The 22,757-nt window shown below is 35.7% G+C and overlaps 1 protein-coding gene across 1 annotated transcript in view; it reads right to left on the bottom strand.

The window, feature by feature from the left end:
• Positions 1–15,793: 15,793 nt before the first annotated feature.
• CCSER1 (coiled-coil serine rich protein 1) overlaps positions 15,794–22,757 on the bottom strand; it is a 728,765-nt gene continuing 721,801 nt past the window's right edge. The window contains exon 10 of the mRNA XM_072861769.1: positions 15,794–16,759. Within this exon, the coding sequence (XP_072717870.1) occupies positions 16,274–16,759 (486 nt within the window). The 3' untranslated portion in view covers positions 15,794–16,273. The remainder of the gene's footprint in view (positions 16,760–22,757) is intronic.

Here is a 22,757-nt window from a genome sequence, read left to right as displayed (position 1 = left end):
GTACTAAGATACATAACTCCTCCCCAAGTGAAAGACATTTACTGGTTATTTGAACCTACCCCTCCCCAAGCCAGCACAGGAAAGCCATTTTAGTACAAGCTGTCCAGAAGCTGCCAGCTGCTGGGGGGGGCAGGGGGAGGGGAACAAAAGTTCTTCAGATTTTTTGGTTTCCTATTTATCATTGGATTATCTGAACCGTGATGGCAGCTAGCTGTTGCTACCATGGCATGCATATTTTCCTGTAGATTATAACCCTGATGTCTGGAATACATTAATTCATTAACAAGCCAACAAAAATAAGTTAGCTGTTGCCAGCAAACAGCAGCATGTAAAAAAGCGGGGGACCAAACCAGACCACTGTGTGCCATTGCTACCAGCATAACTTAGACAAGCCGAGTGCTTGCTGCACCTCACCGAGAACTGCCACAGCTAACAGCTTCCTTTCAACATTTACCTTACCAACTCTACCAACTTATATGACCACACCTAAATGTGAGAATGCAGAATTTGGGGAGAAAAGGATATTTATTGTTCAGGTGCTTTTTTCTCTCACACATCAGTGTCCTGAAGTCACTAGCTTTCTAGCTACTTCTGATCCACACTGCAAACATCTGCATTTTCTTAAGTCTTTAATGTCTGTCACACACACACACACAGACCACAGAGGAAGTTCTTTTGAAGTATCCTTCACAGCAAAGGTCGCTGACAGGAGAGACGATTCCCCAATTATTTATCTATCAGCTGGCTAGGCCTTCCAATACATTTTTCTTTCCAATTTCTTAGTAAGAGTCCGTGCTGGTAGTAGACTTTGGCTAAAACTTTTTAACAGGTCAAGGAAGGCAGTTTCACAAAGAAGGATGCCAAAGAAGTGATCCGTGGGCATGTGTGCCGGTGTAACAACCCTTTCCTCCTCCCAGAGTTTCTTCTGTTCCTCCTATCAGAACAGCAATAACAGTCACTAGGAAATACTCCCAAGCATTTCCAAAGGAAAAAAAAAATCTCAGCAGGTGTCTGGGATTTTTCTTTACTGAATATACACAAATGCCTATTAACATCAGCCTCAAATTTCCACGTTCTAATAGAATTAGGTTAATTACATTTGAAGGGGTAGGATAAGGAAATTCATTTATAGTAATTTATAAATTCCTTTCTAATTAATTTATAAACACTTTTGAAATAGAGTATAATAATCAGTTGCTCAAACAAAGCTGTCCACTGTTAGTTTACATGCCCTAGTATACCGTGTCCAGCTTCTAGCTGTTGCTCTGGAGGAGCACGAGTCTTGATTTTTATTTTTTCACCTTTTTATCTTGTATACATCCAGGGACAGAGCTGTTAGTACCAGTCAGACACTTGGTACTTTAGGCCATCTGAAATGGCACTACATATCTGCCCAGGCAATAGACTTATGCCCAAACTGTTTCACTTAAGGTTTATTTGCACTGTTCAGTTTTTCAGGGAAGGATTATTATTTCTACATATTCACCTAGCCTGAGAAAAAAGAAAAACTGATTATTTTAGAATGTCTATTAATACAGGCCTCAAATGTCCATGTTCTGATATTGATGTGGAAAACCCTTAACATTGTCTTGTTCCAAAAGCTCAGTTTTTGTGGGCAGGTACGCATCCCTAAATGGTCCTTCCAGTCTGTTGGAGTCTGCTGAATGTGGGTTCTGTTTTTTTCAGAATAGGGATGAGAACTTTTGGACAAAAGATATTTTGGTACTTCAATCTAGTTTAGTGCCTCAAAATATTTTGCTGCAAAAAACAATTGTCAGAGCAGGTATGAAGAAAGGAAGAAATACTATCCAAAAAAACAAGCTGGTATTACTATATTTTTTCATTTTTTTAAGTACACTGCCATTCCAAATTCCTCTCCAATCTGACTTCTCAAATAAAAGCAAGAAGCATTAATATTGTAGTCAGTCCTTTCTTTCCTAGTTTTACCCATTCCTCCCCATTCTCAAAATACTGGTACTGTGAAAGTGCCTAGTGTGCACAAGCTCCCAGACAAAGCTCCTAGATCATAACAACTCCAAGCTTGAGAGTAGTAGAGAAATTAGATTTTGTTGCTAGCATTGATTATTTTTATTTTAAAAACAGAATTTGTCCTATGGTTTTATATTAAGATTCATGTCATACGGTATTATAATTCATATTACAATACAACACTTCAATTCATATTACAATTCACTGCTTCAGCTAGTATTTGAAGCAAAGCCAGATATAACTATGCTATAAGTTTCTACTTGAGTTACTTTACTAGAGTTAGAGAAAAATGCAAGCTTGACTTTTGTGAGAAATGTATAAGCCTTTCTATATCAAGCCTCAACATATTAGCATGAGCACCCAAAGGGGAGTCCATTATATCCTAGGAAACTCAGATATCAGAAGCTGGAAGAATGCTATTCTGATTGTGAGATCTTTGACATGTCTTAAACCATAAATAACTGGGGAAAAAAAAATCAACTTTCATAGGAATTTCTTATACCACAATGAACTTTGGTCTGAAATGAGAACTGAAAGCTTTAAAGAAGATTTGTGCAGAATAGTTACACATTTCATGGGTGCTAATATTTATTTTGAGCTTTAAGTCCCTAAATTGTAGCCTGAATGTAACAAACATTAATTGTCTACATCTTTACTATCAGAAGACCTCATGGCCAGTGAGGATACAATAAGATCAAAGATTCCTAACACTACTCTAATTGTAGGATAAACAGACCATACATATTTCCCAGTTACTTATAGGCTCCCAACTTGTGCACGTCCTCTCCACCTTTATAGCCTGTTGTGCCCTATTTTTGCTCATGGAATCCTAACTGAAAGGGTGGCATATCTATCAGCTGAAGATAGATTAGATCTTTTTTCATTACTATATATCCAGAGAATACTTAAGTGAAAAAAACCCCAAACAAACAAAAAACCCCAAACAACCAAAAAGCAAACAAGGGGGCAGGGGGGGAAGCCTTGGTAGAAAGTCAAAGTGACACAGTAATGCCTGTATATACACTCATAGTGTGCATGGCCCTCTCCCCCCACAGTCTATATGGGCCAAACCATATATTAGTCTTCTTTGAAGGCAGTCAGAGCTCTGCCTTTCTAGATTTTGCCAAGGAATTTGAACAAAACCAGTAAGCCTGGCTCCCCCAGGCATCTAATCAACAACCCGATAAGATTTCCATAATGAATAACATTAAAAAGAATATTATTCAGAGGGAATTACAAGCAAACAAGGCAGATGGTCAAAGTGGAGAGTGGGATGGTGAAAGAGAGCTGGGGTTCAACAAAACAGTGAAGCAATTTGACAAAGCTGGCACCAAAACAAAATACCAAGGTCTTGAGGCGTCAAGATGAGTATTATGTAACTGCTAAGAAATAAAGGTAGGGTATCAGCAATTTAAGGAAATTAAATCTATATATAAAAATCTGTATTTTTGCTGCAAAGAAGGGCAAGGAGTCTCTGAGCAGACAGTTCAGCCTTAGAAGAAAGTGTCAAGAGTCACTTGGTCACTGAGCCAGTGCTGCCTTTTGAGAACTACAAAGGGAAGTTCTTTTTCAAGGTATAACCTGGGAGGGTTTTTCACATTGTTTCAAACAGATACACCAGATACTAGTTAGGAATTTTATCCTCAGAGTCTGCCTTTCAACTCAGGAACCTTGTAGTGAAGTCAGAGCTGCCAAAGTCCCAGTGGCATTAATTTGGATGTGTAAAAACCTTTATAAAAGGACCCCAGTTACTTTGCATGATTTGTCGCCTTTACCATTCTATCAGTTTTTCCACCAGTCATGAGTTGAAAGGTCTTTCAGAGCAAAAGTTTTTTATTTTGCTTCCATTGCTTCTGTAACAGACTATAAGCTTTTTGGGAAATGGTGTGGGTCAATAACTAGCACTGCCATCTCCTAGTCCATACAAATTGCATTGCCACAGCAATACAATTCAGTGTTATTGTTCCAAGATTCAAGCTCTTAATTTTACAGTTAGATTGCTCCCACTATATATTGTGGTTTTCTGATACCTTTATGCATCAGGCAAACAGTGACAGTGTTCACGTCTTTAACTAACACTGCATTTTGTGGATGTACTTCTTTCTTGGTTTTATGTAGTGGTGTGTTACCACAGAAACTAACAAAGAAAATTACTTACTCATATGCACCTTATCTGATTTTTCTCTAGTGAATACTTGGTGCAGCTAAGACTCTGAGATGCCTTAGCTCCTCTTATTCTAATGAAGCAAAGTGGAGGGCATAGGGAATTCCACAGAATTAGGTTTCTCTGTTGGAGCCAATGCTTTTCTGTTTGCTCATAAGTGTTAGTTTTAGTTTCTTTTCCTCCCTCTCCAAGATCCTATCGCAATCTTTTGCTTCTCATCTAGTTTAGTCTGTTTAAAAAACTCTATTTAGAATCAAATGGACCTGTGAGGAATTGTATCTTTACAGCAAGAAAGCAGAAAGGCTTCAAGAAGTTATAGTAACAGCAGGTCCACAAGGGTTCACCTATAAAATTTTAAATTAGATTTTGTATGTGTGTGTGTGTGTGTGCACACCCATGGGTGTTAGAACAGAACACAAATTTGGACATTTTTCACACTTGGTTCTTAGGGGTCAAGAATTTCTGTCCTGAAGCTATTATAGCCTGAAAAAGAGATGGGTCAAAACTGAGAGCAGCAACACAGATGAAATAACTACCCCAGGATTACACACCTAGTTATCAACAGAATTAGGAACACAAATTCACACAGTCTTAATTTGTAGCCAGAGTTCTCTCCACTAAGCTATGCTAAGTAACAGAAGAAGTATCCCATTGACTTTGTTAGGTATTAGTCATGTTTCAAAATGAAAATCAGTTTAATAGAAGGAGAAAGGTGACAGGCAAGTAATGATAGGCCAATATGAATAACAGGTCAATAAGCATAATGAACTAAGGGATTAAAAAAAAAAACAAACAAAAACACACAACCAAAAACCAACCCAATCTTATTTAATGAGTGCAAAAATACTGGACTCCACAGCATAACCATCTCCCAAAAATAAAAATCTCACAGTGCTAAAGTGGAGGACCATAAGGACTTAACAAAGCATTCTTTCAGCTGGTTTATTGTAGCATTATTTTGATAGTCACAACATTTCCATCCTTTGTGCAGTCAAGTCTTGAATTTGAACCCTTGAATCAAGTAATGAACTTAAACTACTATGGTCTTCAAAAACCAGGATAACATGTAATTCAGACTACACTGTTCCCACCCCTTTGTATTGTCTCCCCACAAAATACACTTTCTCTGGCTTCTTCTGAGTGTTACTTGACCAAGACCCCTGGTACCAATGATGATAATAACAACTGCCTTTTCCACCCTCACCTTTTAAGGCCTGGTACTTATCTCATGACCTGGTAATTAAATTAGGCACAGGTGAAACTCAGTTCTTAAAGTTTTCAGTGTCTTAAAGGGGTCAGAATACCTTACATTACAGATAGAAATTTGTAACAAAGTAAAAAAGAAAATACAAAAAAAAAAAAAGAAGAAAGAAAGAAGAGAGAGAAAGGAAGGAAGGAGAGAATTATTAAAATGACTGAAGTAATTTAAAGCAGAACCTGTATGTAGTGTACATCTGTGTTATGCAGCAGCGTAGAGGTAGATGTGTGGCGATTCCTCTAAAATAGTGCTCTGCATAACATCAGGTTGCTTGAAATAGTGCTCCACGTAGATGTAATTATGCTTGCAAATAATTTAACTTGCACTGAGTCACTATATGCAGGACTTTTCTGAATGAAATTTAATTACTAGATAAAGTATGTTTGTCATTAAAAGAGGTGAACTCAGGGAACTATGATTATTAGTGCTTTTCCAACTCTTGAAAAATCTTTGAGATCAATTTCCTTTCATTTTATATTAGTATTTTTTTCAGTCTGAAACCTTGAAGTAAGACTTAGCTCATTCCCTTACATGTGGTTTTCTAAAGCAACAGAATTCATAATATTTTTAGAATTATTACAACATAAAACATTATAAATAATAATACATACCAAACAACTGAGGCATTACTTTGCTGTCTGCTGAATATTGTTTCACTCTGAGGAACCAGTAGCTTTTGAGGTATTTATGTGATCAATAGGGAATAAATGTCTGGCCTGTTGTTTCATAAAAGACAAAAACAATTTACAGGGAAGTAAGGAAACATATAACATGTAACCATGAAAAAATTCTCAGGCACTTTACAGACTATCACCATACAAAGACTAAGCTGTCCATTGTTTTGGACATAGTCAAGCTTCATAGAAGTGTTGTCACATGGGGTAATTTCCTTAGCTCCCAAACACTTTGTATAACCGGTGCAAATTTCAAAGAAACTTCCTCTTCCTTGCACTTGCATCTAATTTGACATTCCTCTAGCTTCATTGAGTAGAAGGGTGATAATACAGTAATTTAAATTCACAGAAAAATATCAGTGTTCTGTATAGATATGGACTGGTATAACACTGTTGTAGATTAAAAATTATTCTTCTACTGATATAATAATAATGTATTTCAGTTTTATTTTTCCTTGGAAGACATATATATATATATATATATATATAAAGTAAAATAACCTATTAAGCTTCATATTCCTGCAAGGCACCCAAATGCTAAAAAGAATTACTATGTACACCACTGAAATGGAGCAGCTATTGAACAGTGTATAGTAACAATAAGAAACAGCTTAGAGTAGGACATATATTTTTAACAGTATTACTGATAGAGTAGCAGACATGTAAGTACTGTGAAATGAGCTACCGCCCTTTCCAGATGCAGAATTGGAGGCCAAGCTGAGGCTTTCAAAGTTGGGACTGAAAATGGTATACGGCTGGTGATGAAAAAAAAAAACAAAACAAAACAAAACCCCCAAACAAATAAACTGCTGGACTAAGAATGCAGCCCACAGGAATTATTTACATGCAGGAATAAGCTGAAGTAGAACTTTGCTGGCCACTAGACTATCAATCAGCTATGACAGGATCGGCAATCACTTTGGTCTTCATACTCCTTTTATTAATAGAGCACTGTTAGTGATGACATATTTTATAACCTTACAAATGTGATAATTTGCTTATTTCTTCTATATTTGAATCAAAGTAATATTAATGATTTTGGCCTTTGAAGGTTAAGACACTCATTTAGATATGCTACAGGGAAAATGAAGCAAATTGGAGGAGTGTTTTGTAACATCCTTACTTGAAACACTGTGATGGACAATACACAAACATACACATAATATAAGCAAAAGAATATAGCAAAAGAAGAAGCTGAAGAGAAGAAAAAAATAAAATTAGGCCTAATTTTAATTATGGAAATTACTATTTTCACACTAAGAACAAATGGGAAGTGGAGTAGGGAACTGAGAAATGTTGTGGATGCAAAATTACTTTGATATTCAGGAAACAGTGTAATAAGGAATTTGCAAAATACCAAGGCAGAATGGAAATACTTTTTTTTTCCTGCAACACAGTAGAATTTTTGTATATACCCTTTTGATTGTGTAAAAAGTTCTGAAGAGGTGTTTGTACTTAATTATTAGCACAGTATCAAATAGCTTCAATCTACAATTCTCATCAAGTGATTAAAGAACCTAGGGAAAAAATAATATAAATCTTTTGATTGTGACAGATTGGTAACAGCATTAAGTCATAAAAATATTTTTGTTTATTAAAGTGCAACATGTATTTCACCAAAAAAAGTATGAAGAAAAGTCAAAGAAATGTAAGATATTTGAACAAAAAAACCAACACAGGCTCATCGTAGAATAACATAGGATTTTTATTAACCAATTCTCTTTTGGTAGAAAGGAAAGAAAAACTGTAAAAGCCCTTTACGTTCACTTCAAATACAGATATATCTGAATGTGCACCTCTACAGTAAGGTTTAAAATTAAAATTCTGTATAAATATTCAAAAATAATGTTTATTTTTTTCCATCAAACTTAAAAGTAAAAATAATGCCAACTAGAAATAGGAACAAACAAATGCCCATTAAATAATACCAATAGAAGCCATAATTACGTTTTATGAACTGCCATTAACTCTTCAAAGTAACCCACAGAAATCATATCCCCCATAATCAGATTAAAAAAACAACAGAATGCTGCTTGATATTCTTCAGAGACAACAGTGTTTGTATCCAAAGGCTATGTAGGTTTTTTCAGTCAGTGCACAAAGACTGAATTTGAGACAATCAGGTTCTTATTGCACACAACGTACAACACCTCAAAACAATTTAAAAAAAAAGAATATAAAAGCAAAAAATCAGAGGACAAGGGGTACTGTGACACTAAAATCAAAGGTTAGGGTTGTGCCTTGAACATTTTAAAATATTAACAATATTTGCCTGTTAAATAAGAAAAAGAATTTAACTCATTTATGGCTTTGTAGGGTAAAACCACTACAATCACCAATGAACTTGTCCAATCAGAACTTAGATATATTTTACAGCTTTCTTTTCAGAACATAACTGGAAGTTAGGTACCTTGGGGCAAATATCTTCACTACAGCAAATTTTGCTCCAAGTTGATTTTTAAGTTGCCTTTTTAAGTGTGTTATCTCTTAGAAAAAATATTCTCATTTCTTTCTTTTTAAATTCAAGTTACCATCTAAATCATCAAAGTGAAATTCTGGACTAGAGTATGTTCAGTGAAAAAGCTTTCCATTGCCTCATGTAGAACTGTACTCTTTTCAATACTCTTCAACAGTGCTTTATTTATACTTAATCTTCAAGTGAATATTTTCCTCCTTTTCTCATCTTTGTTACTCTTTTAAAGCCTCTAATTCAAGTAATCTGTATGGTAGTGCCAATTACATTTAAAAAATTGTTTTCAATAGTATATAACAAGTGGCCTTACAGTGTACTGTTATTGAAATTAAATGGATGTTTAGCAGCATATAATACAAAAATCAACATCTTATCAGTCCTTCAATTTTTACAGTTGTCAATAGTTTAAACAAAATACCATCCTGAACAGCAAGATACTCATAAACAAGTACACAATGAGAAAATGATCAGATATAATGTCCAATTTTAATACATAAAGCAGAACATTTCCATTTAAAAAAAATGCCTAAAGCTCTCTAATGACCATTAGCAGTATTAAAGAACATGTACAATTTAAAAAAATACTCAGAGTTGGCCTAATTTTAATTGTCCCCAAATCAGTTTGAATTTCACATAGGCCAAACTGTTTGTGGACATATTTGTGTAAAAGTTTTCTCACAAGAATCATGGTCCTTCATTGGAAAGTAAAACCAAAACTGTGACCCTATTAACTAAATGCAGCTCTTGACGTAGAGTCATGACTCTCTTCAATGTTTCCTTATTGTTTAAAGTGTGCCGATAACTAGTGTAAGGGCAGTACCATGGCTGCATGAAATACAGTTATACAAACCTACTTCAGATAGATAGTTAGAAATGACTACACAAAGTGCAAGGCTTTAGGGATACAATCTTTTTTTTTTTTGTCTGAATTGTTTCTGTGTTACAATGCAATAGTGTTGTTCTGCTTACGCTTATCCTTCAGATAAAGATAACACCCTGGTAATAAAAAGATGTAAATTCACTCAGATGCTGTTTGATCAAAATATCCAAGTGCCCTTATCCATACTTTGTGGTGTTACGTGATCATTTTATCTCATTTCTTGTTATTCCAAGAGAATAATATAAATATTACTTCAGTGTATTTCACAGAAAATGGCTATGCACCACCACCCCTGGAACAGAAAAAGAGCTATCAATCTGTCACCCTTTACCCTTCCATTAGATTCTTCCCAGCTACAAAACACCTGTTCTCCACTTACACAGATTTTTATGTACTGTTGATCCTCTTGCTTAAATAACATCAGATGCATCACTGATTAAGGACTTTGATTGCTTATGTTCTCCTTGTAATATTGATCATCCCTACACACAATCTGTAGAGTATGTACAAAAACTTTTTTTTTTTTCTCCACACTCTTAACCATGGGAAAGAAATAGATAGATTTTTTAAAAAAATTAATGATTCGGAAAACAAAACCTGATGGTATAGCTGGAAAGGGACTTGAGTAGGAAGGCTGTTTCTTATCTTTTCTACTTATCTGGGGGTTTTGAAGGGTATTTATATGTAGATATAAGTAAAAATACTTTTTATACATCATACCTTTCAAACAATAAATACGAATTAAATTGTTTATGTTAGAAAAAATATTATTTGTTTGTTACCTTTTCAAAGAAGTGGGATTTGATTGTTTTACTTTGATGGGATTGTTCACATGCTTAAAGTTAAGCAGAGAATTCTGGACCCTGTTGAAATCAAGTTTAGGTAAGAAAAAGAATACAAGCTAATCTGTAGTTCATATTAAGCCCTCATATAAAGTGCATTGACATAATGGAAAAATAAAAATAAATTAAAATTCTACTACTACTGTTGATATCTGTATACATTTAAAAACTACCCTATTAGGGCTTTTTCAGTGTGATAAAAGCAGGCTCAAATCAGGCAATGTATTTGTTCATACAGGTGCCTAAGTAAGTTTGAGAGTCTTTTTGGATAGATGAAAATCAACTGTAACCACAACTCACCAACACAGCTGGAGCCTTCAGTTAGGAAGTGGAATTTTTTCTGTGAATGTACCACTTACTACTCTAGCAGCAGCACAAAAGCTCTAGGAGAAAATATTAAACATTTTAATGATCAGATATCAAAAAAATCCCGTGGAGCCTTCTTAAAGCAGAAATGACACTGTGGTGCAACCTGTCTACATAGTCAGCACAAGTCCATACCTAAAGGGAATGTTTCTGAAATCCAGAGAGACACAGCAAGGGTAACAATACAAAATATAAGGAGATATTATTTGCGCACTAGAAAAATCTTCTCAGTGGAGTATTTTCTGCTCTATAACCTCTATATGGATTTGTAAAACCAACAGATATGACACTTGCCACATCCATCAGATTCTCACAAATCTTTCATAGTTAAGATCAATCAGAATAGGTTTTTGATCCCCAGGAATCGTACAGAGACCTTCAGGGAAGTTTATTGTTGCTCTGCTTTCATAGGACCAGGATTACTTCTGCAGAAATCCTCAACAGTCCTCCCTGTGTGTTTCAAGTACAGGATTGAGGGCAAAACCCCCCATAACTAAGGTAATGATTTGCTGGTAATGAAGGTAACAAAAATGGCAAGTCCAAAAATATTTCACAGCCGTACAAAATGCAAGTGACAGCTGTGGCTACTGAGAATTTCAGATTTATAGGAAATTTATGCTGATAAAAGTTATATTTTTTTCTTTTTTCCTTTCACAGAATCGTATAGGTTGGGAAAGACCTTTAAGATCATCGAGTCCAACCGTAAACTTTCTTTAGATACAGAGTATTTTAAGTATTTAAAAAAAAAAATTAACCACAAAACATTTCCAAAATATTTCAGTAAGTTGCTTTACCATTAACTTTGCAGCAACAGAAGATCCTTGAAGAAGAGGATAATTAAATGCAGACAGTTGCCCTAGACTGAAAATACACTGCAAATCTCAAGCCCCTCAGAGAGGACAGATATCCAGTGTCTTTTATACGATAAGGAGTTAGTATCATATGCATCACAGTGGATACACTCTCGCAAGCTGGACAGATCATCATTGAGGAAGCAAAATCCAAACAGAGAGTTTACTAGGTTAAAAACAGCACACGGCATTTTTATCTTTAAAAAAAAATAAATACCAGCAAGATACGTTCTGTAGCTGCTGAAATTTCCAAATGATCTTGGAAGTGCCTTACGTAGGACATGTTAGAGTAAACTCTGTTTAAAGGCAGTCACAGCCTGCATGATTTGAGTATGTTCTTCTCCTGAGGGATCTCTACCAACTTCTTGCTGACTGGAGAACACTAGAATACACCCTGGAAATTATGCTGTGTGTTTCTCCAAGCTGGGAGAAGACCTCCACCATTACTTTCAATGTACTTTCTCACTCTGTACTGCGTACTTCATCTGGAACAAGTTTCAAACAGCAAATTCTCCTCCAGAAAAAAATCATTAGTAGTGAGAGTCGAAGAAAAGAGGCCATAGGACATATTTCATTAAAGCACTCAGACATAGAACTTATGCTTTTGAGCCACTACAAATGTCTGTAAGAAGACTCCCCTGGATTTTTTGTTCCAGGTATTTATTTCAAAGTTTTGTTAGAGGTCATTGTTACTCTACTGGACTTCATTTATGACCCATGTAGATGTACAAAGAGTTTTGCAGGGATGTTTTTGCTTTCGAACATGAAGGAAAAAAAAATACATTCGCTATAGATCATGAACTGGCATTTTTGCTAGGTCAAATATTTTCTTGTTTTTTTCTGTAAACTAGGAAAGATTTCTGAATTCAGAGATCTCCTATGCATAAACTGAGACGAGTTGGACTGAAGGCCACAATCCCAATCATCAGGTAACTTAACTCAGTATAGTCTAACTGAAGTCAATATTGAACTAATCAAACCAGTGGCGACATCGCACAACAGTTATGTCATATAAACTACAGTACTGATTTGTAAATAGACGATTTTTATTAGTTTGCAGAGTATACTGTGTATTTAACAGTATAAAGTGAATCAGTTAGTGCAGACAGAAATCACTACTTCCAAACTGGCTTTTAGGAGAGGGAAAAAATATCAATTTTAGGCAGTGACTGCAATGGACTTGTAGGACAAACATGAATATCCTACAGTAAGCTTTCAAATGCATATCCAAACCTCATGTGAACATCTTAGTCTGGATATACTCTCTTTAAAAATTTCCAGAGAAAAAGACACGTAAGAAAGCCCTTCATTTATGTGGATGCGTGTATTTTGGAATGAAAAGCAATAAAGTTAAATGTAAGGGTCTGGATTAAAAAAAAGGAGTCTATTCCAGCTGTTTCATTTTATGCATAGAGAGTCAGCCTGTCTTTAAAAAGTGGCAGAAATTTATGTTGCAGGATGCTTTCAGATGCTCCTAAATAGCCTAAATAGAGGAGAGGTTCATAGTAAGACTGCTTGCTCCAATATGCACAAGCACACAACCTGAACTTCATTCACATGCACAATGTATACCAAAAAAACCTTTACACTACTCTGAAAACCAAATATAAGAACAGTACTGGACAAGTGTTTTCCTTCCATCTTAATAATTTATGACCAGGGTTGGCCCTAGCATGTTATTGTATCTTATAAATAAATCCTGTAGAAGCACTCTAGTAAGGGAAGTAAGGATAAGTCTAGAGATGATATAACATTTCGGGTGTGGCTCTATTAAATTACTAAAATATATTTAGGGCACAAATCTAATGTTTCTTTTGCCAAGTGATTGTTTCAAAAAATGGGAAAACACTTCAAATGGAAGCAGCTTTTCTCTGGGGATTTCCTCCTCCTTAAATGCCCTCTATCACACCAAAAGATATGGAAGTAACAAGAAGCAATTTTCAGTAGAAATTTTACAGTTATGCTTTGTTGTAGAGAAACATATAAAAAAAGGAAAAAAGGTACATCCATGGAAAAAATAATAAGTGCCTTTTCCCCCTGGTGTCATGTCTTTGGATATGTACAGCCTCGGAGAAATGTATAAATCATTTTATACATGGAACTCTTAAAAAACTAGAGATTTTTAGTACAAAGGAATCAATTCACTGAAAGAATGTCCACATGCTGTTGCTTTATGATTTACTATATACACAAGAGGATCAAACAAAGGACCTCTGTTTTACAGTTACTGTTGTACTGTACATTAACATGTGGCTAATACCCTTCTCTGGGTGAGATTTACACTTAGTATTACAAATAACATAACAATGCTGAAAATACTGATACAAAACAGCTTCAAGATGGCATTTTAAAAATATCCCTCACTTTAATTGAACTGTTTTCTCCATTTTTTTTAAGTTTCAGCTTTATAAAAGATTCTCCAAGAAAATAGTAGAATTTAAAATGTTCTTTTTGAAATGTATAGATGGATTTTCTTAATAAAGTGTAATCCAAAAGTCCATTTTTCCAGGAAAAAAACAACTATAGATACAGTACATTGTTAAAATGTTAAAATACAGTTAAAATTGAAGAGTGTTTTTGTTTGTGTTTTTGTTTTTTAATGTAGTATAGTACATTTGTATCCTGGAAAAAAAAAATCCTTGATTACAGTGTATGTTAATTTATTTACAGAACTGAAATATAACTGCATACATCAACTCTTGAGATGAGCAAGACTGAAATGTATTGTTAGTAAGAATGAACTGTCTTTGCAATCTACCATAACCTTAAGAGAATGCTCAGATGAAAACGTGATTCTGAGTGAAATTCTGTTACTACTATTTTTAACTTTTTTGGTAGACTTTAAACTATGAATTTCAATGCAGGACTTGGAGTCTTGAATACCCATAGTTAATTCGGTCAAGCTGTGTTTGCAATTTTTGCATCTTCTGTTTTGGCAGTAGCAACGCACACATGAACACGAAGAAATTTGGCAAACGTTTGTCTTGATTCTTATGTATCCAGCTCTGGACACCCAAAATTACTACTACAGGATATTTAGACACAACCTGCTCTCTTCAACATCGGATAATGTCATAAAATTCACTCTAACCCAATTAAAATCCTCAGTAAATAGAAACCTGAAAGTCCAGGCTGCTGAAATGGCTTTGCAGAATATCTGCCAAGCTCATAGTCTAATTTTTTCTTAATCTAACCAATCCTCATATTAATCCGAACATTAAGTAGTTAAGCAGATATATTTAACACTTGGTAAAATTTGTAACATTAATTCATTTTATATGCCCTATGTGACTTACCTTTTAAAAGTTACAGCATTTTTAGTGGCTATGGAAGCTTCATTTTTCATTATGTGTTACTTCAGTTAAGTCACACTGGTTTATTTCTTTGTGTGAGAATGTGCTGCACCCTTGCCTTTTGTTATTAATCACCAGTTAAAGAGAGGGGTGACTTGTCTCAGATCTGCCTCAATCGTACTTAAATGTGCCAGTTGATTTATGAACTGCTAACTATATGTCCTATTATCATTCAAACAGATTACCCTCCATCAGAGAGGTTGTAAACTAAGTGTCATGTTTAGTATATGCCACATGTTTAGAGTAACTTGACTGACATGCCTGTTTTCAAGCCCTCTGAAAGGGGAAAACAGGATCTTTTGTTACTGACAAGTCTACAAGTTCTATTGTGTGATCAGATGATTTCATATTCCCATGAGACCAGCATGCTGCACGTCAGACAGCATTAGATTCATCTCACTTGTGTGTAATATGTCAAGACTAGCAAACCTGCTGAGCTGGTATAAACCAGGTCACTAAGTGCACATGATACAGTCTACAGAAATCACGACTTACACCGGTAATTTGGACTGGGTAATAAGACAATTTCTCTTACTTTAGTCTTTCACCCATTTTTGGTTTGGGAAGTGAAATGAAATTATATGATGCATGACACAGCATAGAATGTCACATTGTGTCGTGAGTGATATAGTGCCTGTAAAGCACAAACGTCACCACAACTTGACATGTCGTCATAGAACAAAAACACTCAAACAAATGTAGTTAAATAAAGGTGGGGAGCAGGAAGGGAAGGTTGAGGAACCAAGCTGACATCATCAATTTGGGACCCAATTACTGACTCAAATACCTGGTGAGCCTCTATGAACCTTGCTGTTAGAGGAAAATCAGCCACTTCCTCTACTTGTCGCATGAGGCATTCATAAAAAACATACAGCAGAAAGCGGTAACACACCTCTACAAGTGAGCAAATTTCATTGTGTTAAAAAAAAAAGTGTAAAAAGAGGGTCCCGAGAGATTTCTGACTCCTTATTTCCCTACTCTCTATGAAATTCAAGAGGGTTTACTAATTACTTATCTACTCATTCCTCACATCTACTTTAACAGCAACATTATTAAACGTACACAGTATTATTTAAGATCAACTTCTAGAACTTCAGGGAATGATAGCGGCTTATAGAGGAAACAAAAAATGAAAAAAATATATTTAGCCAATATTGGACTAGCAATGCCAGCCAAATGGTCCCATTTATTATACCCATGGTGACTTTTGCATGACAAATCAATCTAGTTATTTAACAATCTAGTTCATCCTTTTGCCACAGTCCCAGATGGGAAAGTATGGAGCCTACAGACAACGATAATTTTTTACTTTATTTTTTTCAGGTGAAAGTACCAGTAGATGAAAACTGAAGACTGAGTTCTAGGTGAGCTTACGTTCCTCTTTAATCAACTCTCTTTCCATGGCAAGAACACAAGCACCTTATTACCCATCTTGTTGACCTAAAGTCTGTAGCTCTGCTGTGTGTAAATTGTGGTGGAGGAAAACATTTTTTCTGCTGTACATGTGTAAAGAGATGGGTCCCCTCGGAGGCTGTCCGAGTCTCCCTGTGAAAGTGGTATGTTGCCGAGGTACAGCAGTTTGGTCTTTTGGAGCTCCTGAGAACATTGGGTAGCTGTCTGCCTTGGATGCTGGCTTTGCTGTACTTGGTGCCGTGGTGGCCAAACCATTCTGGGTGACCTCTGAAGCGAGGGTTTCATACGGGCCTCTAGTGTGCTTGATGACTTCCACTATCTCCTTCTCTTTTAGAAGGTTGCTCAGACACAAATTAGACAGCTGACAGCTCTTGCTTTCATAGGCCGTTGCTTGGTTGCCTGATGAGTATCTAAAAGGGTCCTCGGTGGGAGTATGTGCTGACTTTCTGTCCCTTGTGCTGAGATTTTGGTTCCCCATTCTGTTTGGATATGTAGCCTGGGGAAACAAAACAAACCAAAGTATTAGGTAAGAGAACATAGCAGGAAAATGGTGTAGAGTATATAAAATACTCCTCGCTGCAGATGTACAGCACATGGGGCTGGCAGATTAAAATGAAAGACGGATCTCAAATGGTGGTAAAACTCCCAAAGCACTGCTAGCATAAAATAGAAGTATTGTTCATTCATATTTAATACAACTAATATTGAAAAATGCTTATTATAGGCAATGATTTGAGCATTTTCTTTAAAAAAATAGTTTAAATCAAAGGAGGACATCTTTTTTCCCGAACAAAATAAATGGATTAAAAGGTTCCATGAATTGTAAACAGATTTTCAAAAGCATTTCAGATGATGAAACAACAAGAATTTTGACTGCATAGAGTTCAACTCTTAATACTCTCAATTACTTACGAAATGTAAAGAACATCTTTTGTGAATAGCTTCATGCCTCGGTTAAGCTCAGAACATGCTCAATTTTCATTGTCCCTTGAATCTAGGTGTTTTGTTGTGTACTTACAGTTAAATACATGCCAAAATGCTCTGCCAGAGCAGAGCAATAATTTTATTTCAGCTGCCTGGAAAAAGTACTGTGTAAGAAGGATTCCGGCATGTTAGCAACTTTTGATACTCTGTGAGCATGCATGCATTTATATTTAAGTAAGGGGAATTTATCTGTACATGGCAAGCCAGATCACTGCAGATTTCCAGTGTGTACTTACTGTGATGCTTCATTTTATCCTCCACAGAACACCTGGCTGCGGAGGAGATGATGGGGCTGTGGGACCTTCTCTCACACATTTAAAATATATACTCTCTGTGTGTAAAGTAAAATAAAGTTCTGAGGGGAAAATGCTAATACAGTCAAAGCAGGATTATGCCTGTTCCATGACTGACTGTACTAGTTAGCTTCTAGAGGTGATGCTCAGGAACTCAGCTCACAAGGAGATGTGCTTGTGGCTGAGGAGTGGCACTAGTCAAGCTGTGAATGTTCAGAAGTCTGGTCCCTAGAGAAACTTGAGCTTTGAGCCTATATGGCTTTGTAAGAAAGCTTCATCTCTTTATATATTGTTACAAAACATATATAACACCAATTTGCCCAATAAGAATTAAATACCTGAAAGCTATATGTGAGTTTCAAAAGTTATTGATGTAACCTACTTAAACTCTACTGTCTTTTGTCATCTAATATTGTGTGTGCAAAAAAAAAAGGGGGGGGAGGGGGGTGTTTCATTAACTTCTCCAGATTCATATTCATACAATCTTTCAAGGAAATCTTAAACTTACACTGCAATTAGTGCACCTCTGATTTTTATTTTTTTTATTTTTTTAACTAGTCAGGTTACGGTAACTAAGCTGCAGTTATGTGAAGAAGGATTCTGATAATAGCATCAATTGTACTTTATTTTAAAAATTATTTCGGAATACACTTTTGCCCTTGTTTTATCACTGTCACACTTTCCCAGGTACTGGTTAAAGCACCTAGCTCTGGCATTCATTTGCAACAAAAGTCTAATTTTACTCCATATAGTTTTTCTGCAACAGAACTCTGAAAAGACATAGTAGCAGCTTCTTGACATTTACATTGCTATATGGGCTCTGACATTGCAGAACAAAGCCGAGAAAATAAAAAATACTCCCAAGCCTTACAACAATACTTTGCTAAAAATAGTTCAGGATGTTTCTATGATTCCATAGGAAACTTGTATATATTGTTTCAGGACAATCTGTATCACTACACATCAATTTCTATTTTAAGCAACACAGAAGAATGATACAGTCAATATTCACAGCTTACATCCTTTTTTAGTGCAGGCAGGCTAATGGTCTTGCTTCTACGCAGATTGATATGCAGGTTTGGATACAAGTATCGCAGTGCATTTTAGGCATCAGAGATGGTATTTTCAAAAATTATTAGTACTGGAGTAACATTTTTCCCACTTAATTCAGTGCTGATTGCACCCAGACTCATAAATGGGAGTAGAACATTTCTGGAAAACATCACTTAAGTTTTTATGCCTACAGCACACAGATGTTGAGATGAAATTCAATTTAGTTCCTAGGGAATCATTCTTGGGAAGACCTGTCTGTAAGTTCAATCACTTTTTATTTATTTATTTATGTATGTATTTATTTATTTCTATGCCAGTAAATAAAAGCTTTCTATTGGGACAAGAGAGTCAAATTCAATGCCCTGCCAAAAATCCCTGCATTTGTTGTAAGGGAATGTTTCTGGAGTTACCATATGTCACCCTATGCCCTTTGACAACCTAAAGATCGATACCATAGAACTGAGAGGAACTTCATGATGGGACATCTAGTCTAGTCTACACTTCTGGTTAGCATCAGCTTATCCCTGTGTTGTTCCTGACATTTTTTGTTTTAACCAGCTGTTAAGGACCTTCATTGATGTAATCTGTACAGCCTCCTCAGCTAACCTTTTCCACTACATTCCCTTTACTTTTAGGAGAGGTCTTCCTAATGTCTAAATTGAATCTTTCTGGCTGCAAGTCTATTCCTTCTCTCTCTCTCTACCATGGAAATGAAGAAAGAATTGCTGTTTGATCTTTGAATACCTGTTTATGACTTTGAAGAATGCTGTCATGCTACCCCTTAATCTTCTCTGCTCTAGAATAAAAAATATTACATTGATCTTCTCTCATAGGACTCATCTTCTAGACTCTGAGTCATTCACACTTGTCTTCTCTATAGATTCTCTTCAGTAATTCCACATTTTTTCTTGAAGTAGATGGCCCAAGAGTACAATACTTAAGGTAATCCCCTACCACTATGAAGTAGAAGGAGCACTATTAATCCTATGAAGGACTTCTTCACCTGCTTCTTTTTAATTCACTCCAGTATGAGGTTAGTAATTTTAGTTTGCAACAGCATGAAATTGTTCATTCATGTTAATTTGCCTGTCCACAATAGTTTCAAGATTTTTTCTACAAAATTATTGCCAAGTTGTTCAGATGATTATTATCACATAGACATAATTCCTCATTTGCCTCTGTTGAATGTCATAATTTTTCCTCTGATCTTTTCTCTAATATATCAAGATCATTCTGAATTCCAGTTTTATCCATTAACATGTTTTTCATCCTGACCAGCTTTATGTAAACTGTAAATTTAATAAGAATATTCTCTAGTCCATCATCCAGGTAGTAAATGAATAGTATTGAACACTATAAAACCCTACTTATTATAGCCTTCTGTTTTAACATTGCGCCTTTGGTAAGTAATTTCCAAGGACAGTTTACCAATTTACTCTATATTTGTTTCATCTAGTCCGCATTGTATGTTTATAAAACAATATCAAAAGCCTTACTAAAAGCAAGAAACCTGACATCTACAGCTTTTCTTCTAGCCAGAAGGCTTGTTACTGTGCTGCTGAATGAAATCAGATTAGTTTGGCTATTGATTTGATTTGTAATCCATGTTGGCTCTTGTTTATCTCATTTTCTTCTATGTGCTTATAGTTTGTTTGATTATTTGCCTCAACTTTTTTCTGAGAATTGAAGTCAAACTAATGGAAAACATTATAATATATTTAAGATGAATCATAACCTCCCCCCAACACTCACAAAAATAGACACTGATACTGCACTCTGACCAGTATACACTTCTTTTAATAAAAACGCCTCAGAGCTTTTCGTGGTGGTATAAACTGCTCAGTAAAAAGTCTATGAATTAAGAACCATTTCTCTTCTTACAGGTGCTACTGAAGTGCCAGCAAAAGCATATAATTTATCTGTTTAATCAGCAACTATCCTTGTTCTTGTCTTCATTCAGTGAGATTACTCAGTCATAAGTAGTATGACGTGAATAATTGGAGTTTAAACATGTTGCAGCAGACCTTTGTAGCCTTGGCTACAGAGGCCACTTCCAGTGAGAAGCACAACCACTGCTGGAGGTCTTGGATACAAGTTGTCTTATAGTCTTAAGAATGGCTTAGCAGTTACTTTTGTCTCTTGAAATAGACTAAAAAAAAAAAAACTTGTAGGGAAAAAATTCTTACAAAATGAGTTATACCAGCAAGGTAAGTTTTAAAGTACATACAGAAGAATCAACCGGTTTTGAAAATGAGAAGTGCAGAAGCGTCTTCAAAGCAAGGCATATTGTTGAAACTGGGTACCAGTAAAAGGTACAAGGCATGATTACATGATTTTTTATATTGCTTTTTTAACCTGATCTTGACGAAATGCTCTGTTTTGAATATCTGGCACTGTGGTGTTTCTTTCCTCTTCCTTATCAAGGTTATATTTCACATGAAATATTTTCATTTTAGAAAATACATGCTGGGTTTGTGGGTCTCCAAACTGGCTGTTGGCCAATGGGGGGACACAGTGTGTGTGTATGTATCCATAAATATTTAATAACATATATGTGGTGAGGGAAGGTCTTAGTTTTGTGCAGCTGTAACTTGCTGAAATTCCCCTTCTATTGAATAATTAAACAAATACCAGGTGGTGACAAATTAAGAGCTAATTTACCTAGATTTTAAAACATCAACAGGAATTTAGAATATGCTATCAGTATTCTAAGACATTGGTTTGACCCTATCTCCAGCAATAAGACACAGGTGGTTAACAAGGAAAGACAGACTCATGCTATCAGATGCATAGTTAGACATGAAATGAACAGAGATTTTAATAGAAACACTGCCAAAAAGCAGTACTATCATTGTTATCTATGACAAATTACTGAAGAATAGCTTCTAATCAGGAAAAGAGAGAGAACAGTGGTCAGATGGGAGTAAAAATCAAAAATAAATCCTCTCCCCTCCCCCCCCAAATAACATTATTCTCACCCCAAAATATTGTCAATAAAAAGTCCAATGATGCTTTGAATTTCATGCAAGTTATTTTTTGCTGTCATTCAAATATTTTAATAAAAATCATAACACACAAAAATGAAAATAATGGTATGTTGTTGTTTATTTGCTGAATTCAGACAGTTTAGCTAGAAAGAACGTAGTCCAACTGAGTTTTCTTGCTGGCCCATTTTACAGTTATTTAGGATCCTCATGTTCTGGTCAGAATAAGAAAAATATCCCAGAATGAAATGCACAAAAGCAAAACCACGCAGCACCATGCAGCACCAACCACACATGCAAACCACACATGCAGCACCAACAAGAAAAATGCTTTGGGCAAACTTGACCTTTTATTTTTAACCTATTTCTCCTTATCTTCCTGTAAATGTTTCACGCCAAATTTCTGCAGTGGACTTTTAGGTACCAACTGCATTCTGTGAGTGTTAGACGTGAGCGAGCAAAGCCACTATCCCAGCGCATCTGTTTGCCAATTTGAAGGCTGAGTCCTTGTCCAAAGCTGAAGGTGGCTTCATGCCAGTCGTGTTCCAGCCTAGCCTAGAGCAGCTGCAGGGCTGCTGTAAACTGCTGCTTGGCAGTGCTCCAAGGAGCTGATCTGCCAGCTGGTGACTGCTGAAGTAAAAAATCCATTCATCTCTTTCCCTTTTATTTTTCAGTAGCTCAGCTAGAACCAACAACTTCTCTGCCCCAGAAATCCCCAAATGACACCCTACAGTCTGCCTAACTGTGGACCCAGGAAACGGGCTGCAGTTAGGATGCGAATGTGGCTCTGAAATTTCTTTCAGAAGTAGCTCATTTGAAATATAGGGAGAGAAAAAAAAAAGCCTCCTTTGTTGTTTCAAATACGTCTTAAACTTTAAGGAAACATCTGGATTTGAATTTCCTGATCAGATGAAACACAAAAAAGTGCATGCTTTCTTGCTTGAGTCTATTTCTCAAAAAGAAAAAAAAAGGATTTCTATTAAAATCTGATTGGCTGTAAAATTTTGATAGGTTTGTTTCATGATCACTGGTGTTTTAAGGTACAGGAATATGAGAAAGTTCTAAATATTTTAGGTTTGATTATTCCATACTGGTGCTAAATACATTAAGATTGAACCAAAAATGGGAACTTAATATTCTTAAAATATTTTTTCCATGAAGTTTTTTGAGGGTTCCTCTT

Source organism: Ciconia boyciana, chromosome 5, assembly GCF_034638445.1.
Source record: "Ciconia boyciana chromosome 5, ASM3463844v1, whole genome shotgun sequence".
Taxonomy (NCBI): Eukaryota; Metazoa; Chordata; class Aves; order Ciconiiformes; family Ciconiidae; genus Ciconia; species Ciconia boyciana.
This window is presented reverse-complemented; position numbering and strand designations above follow the sequence as displayed.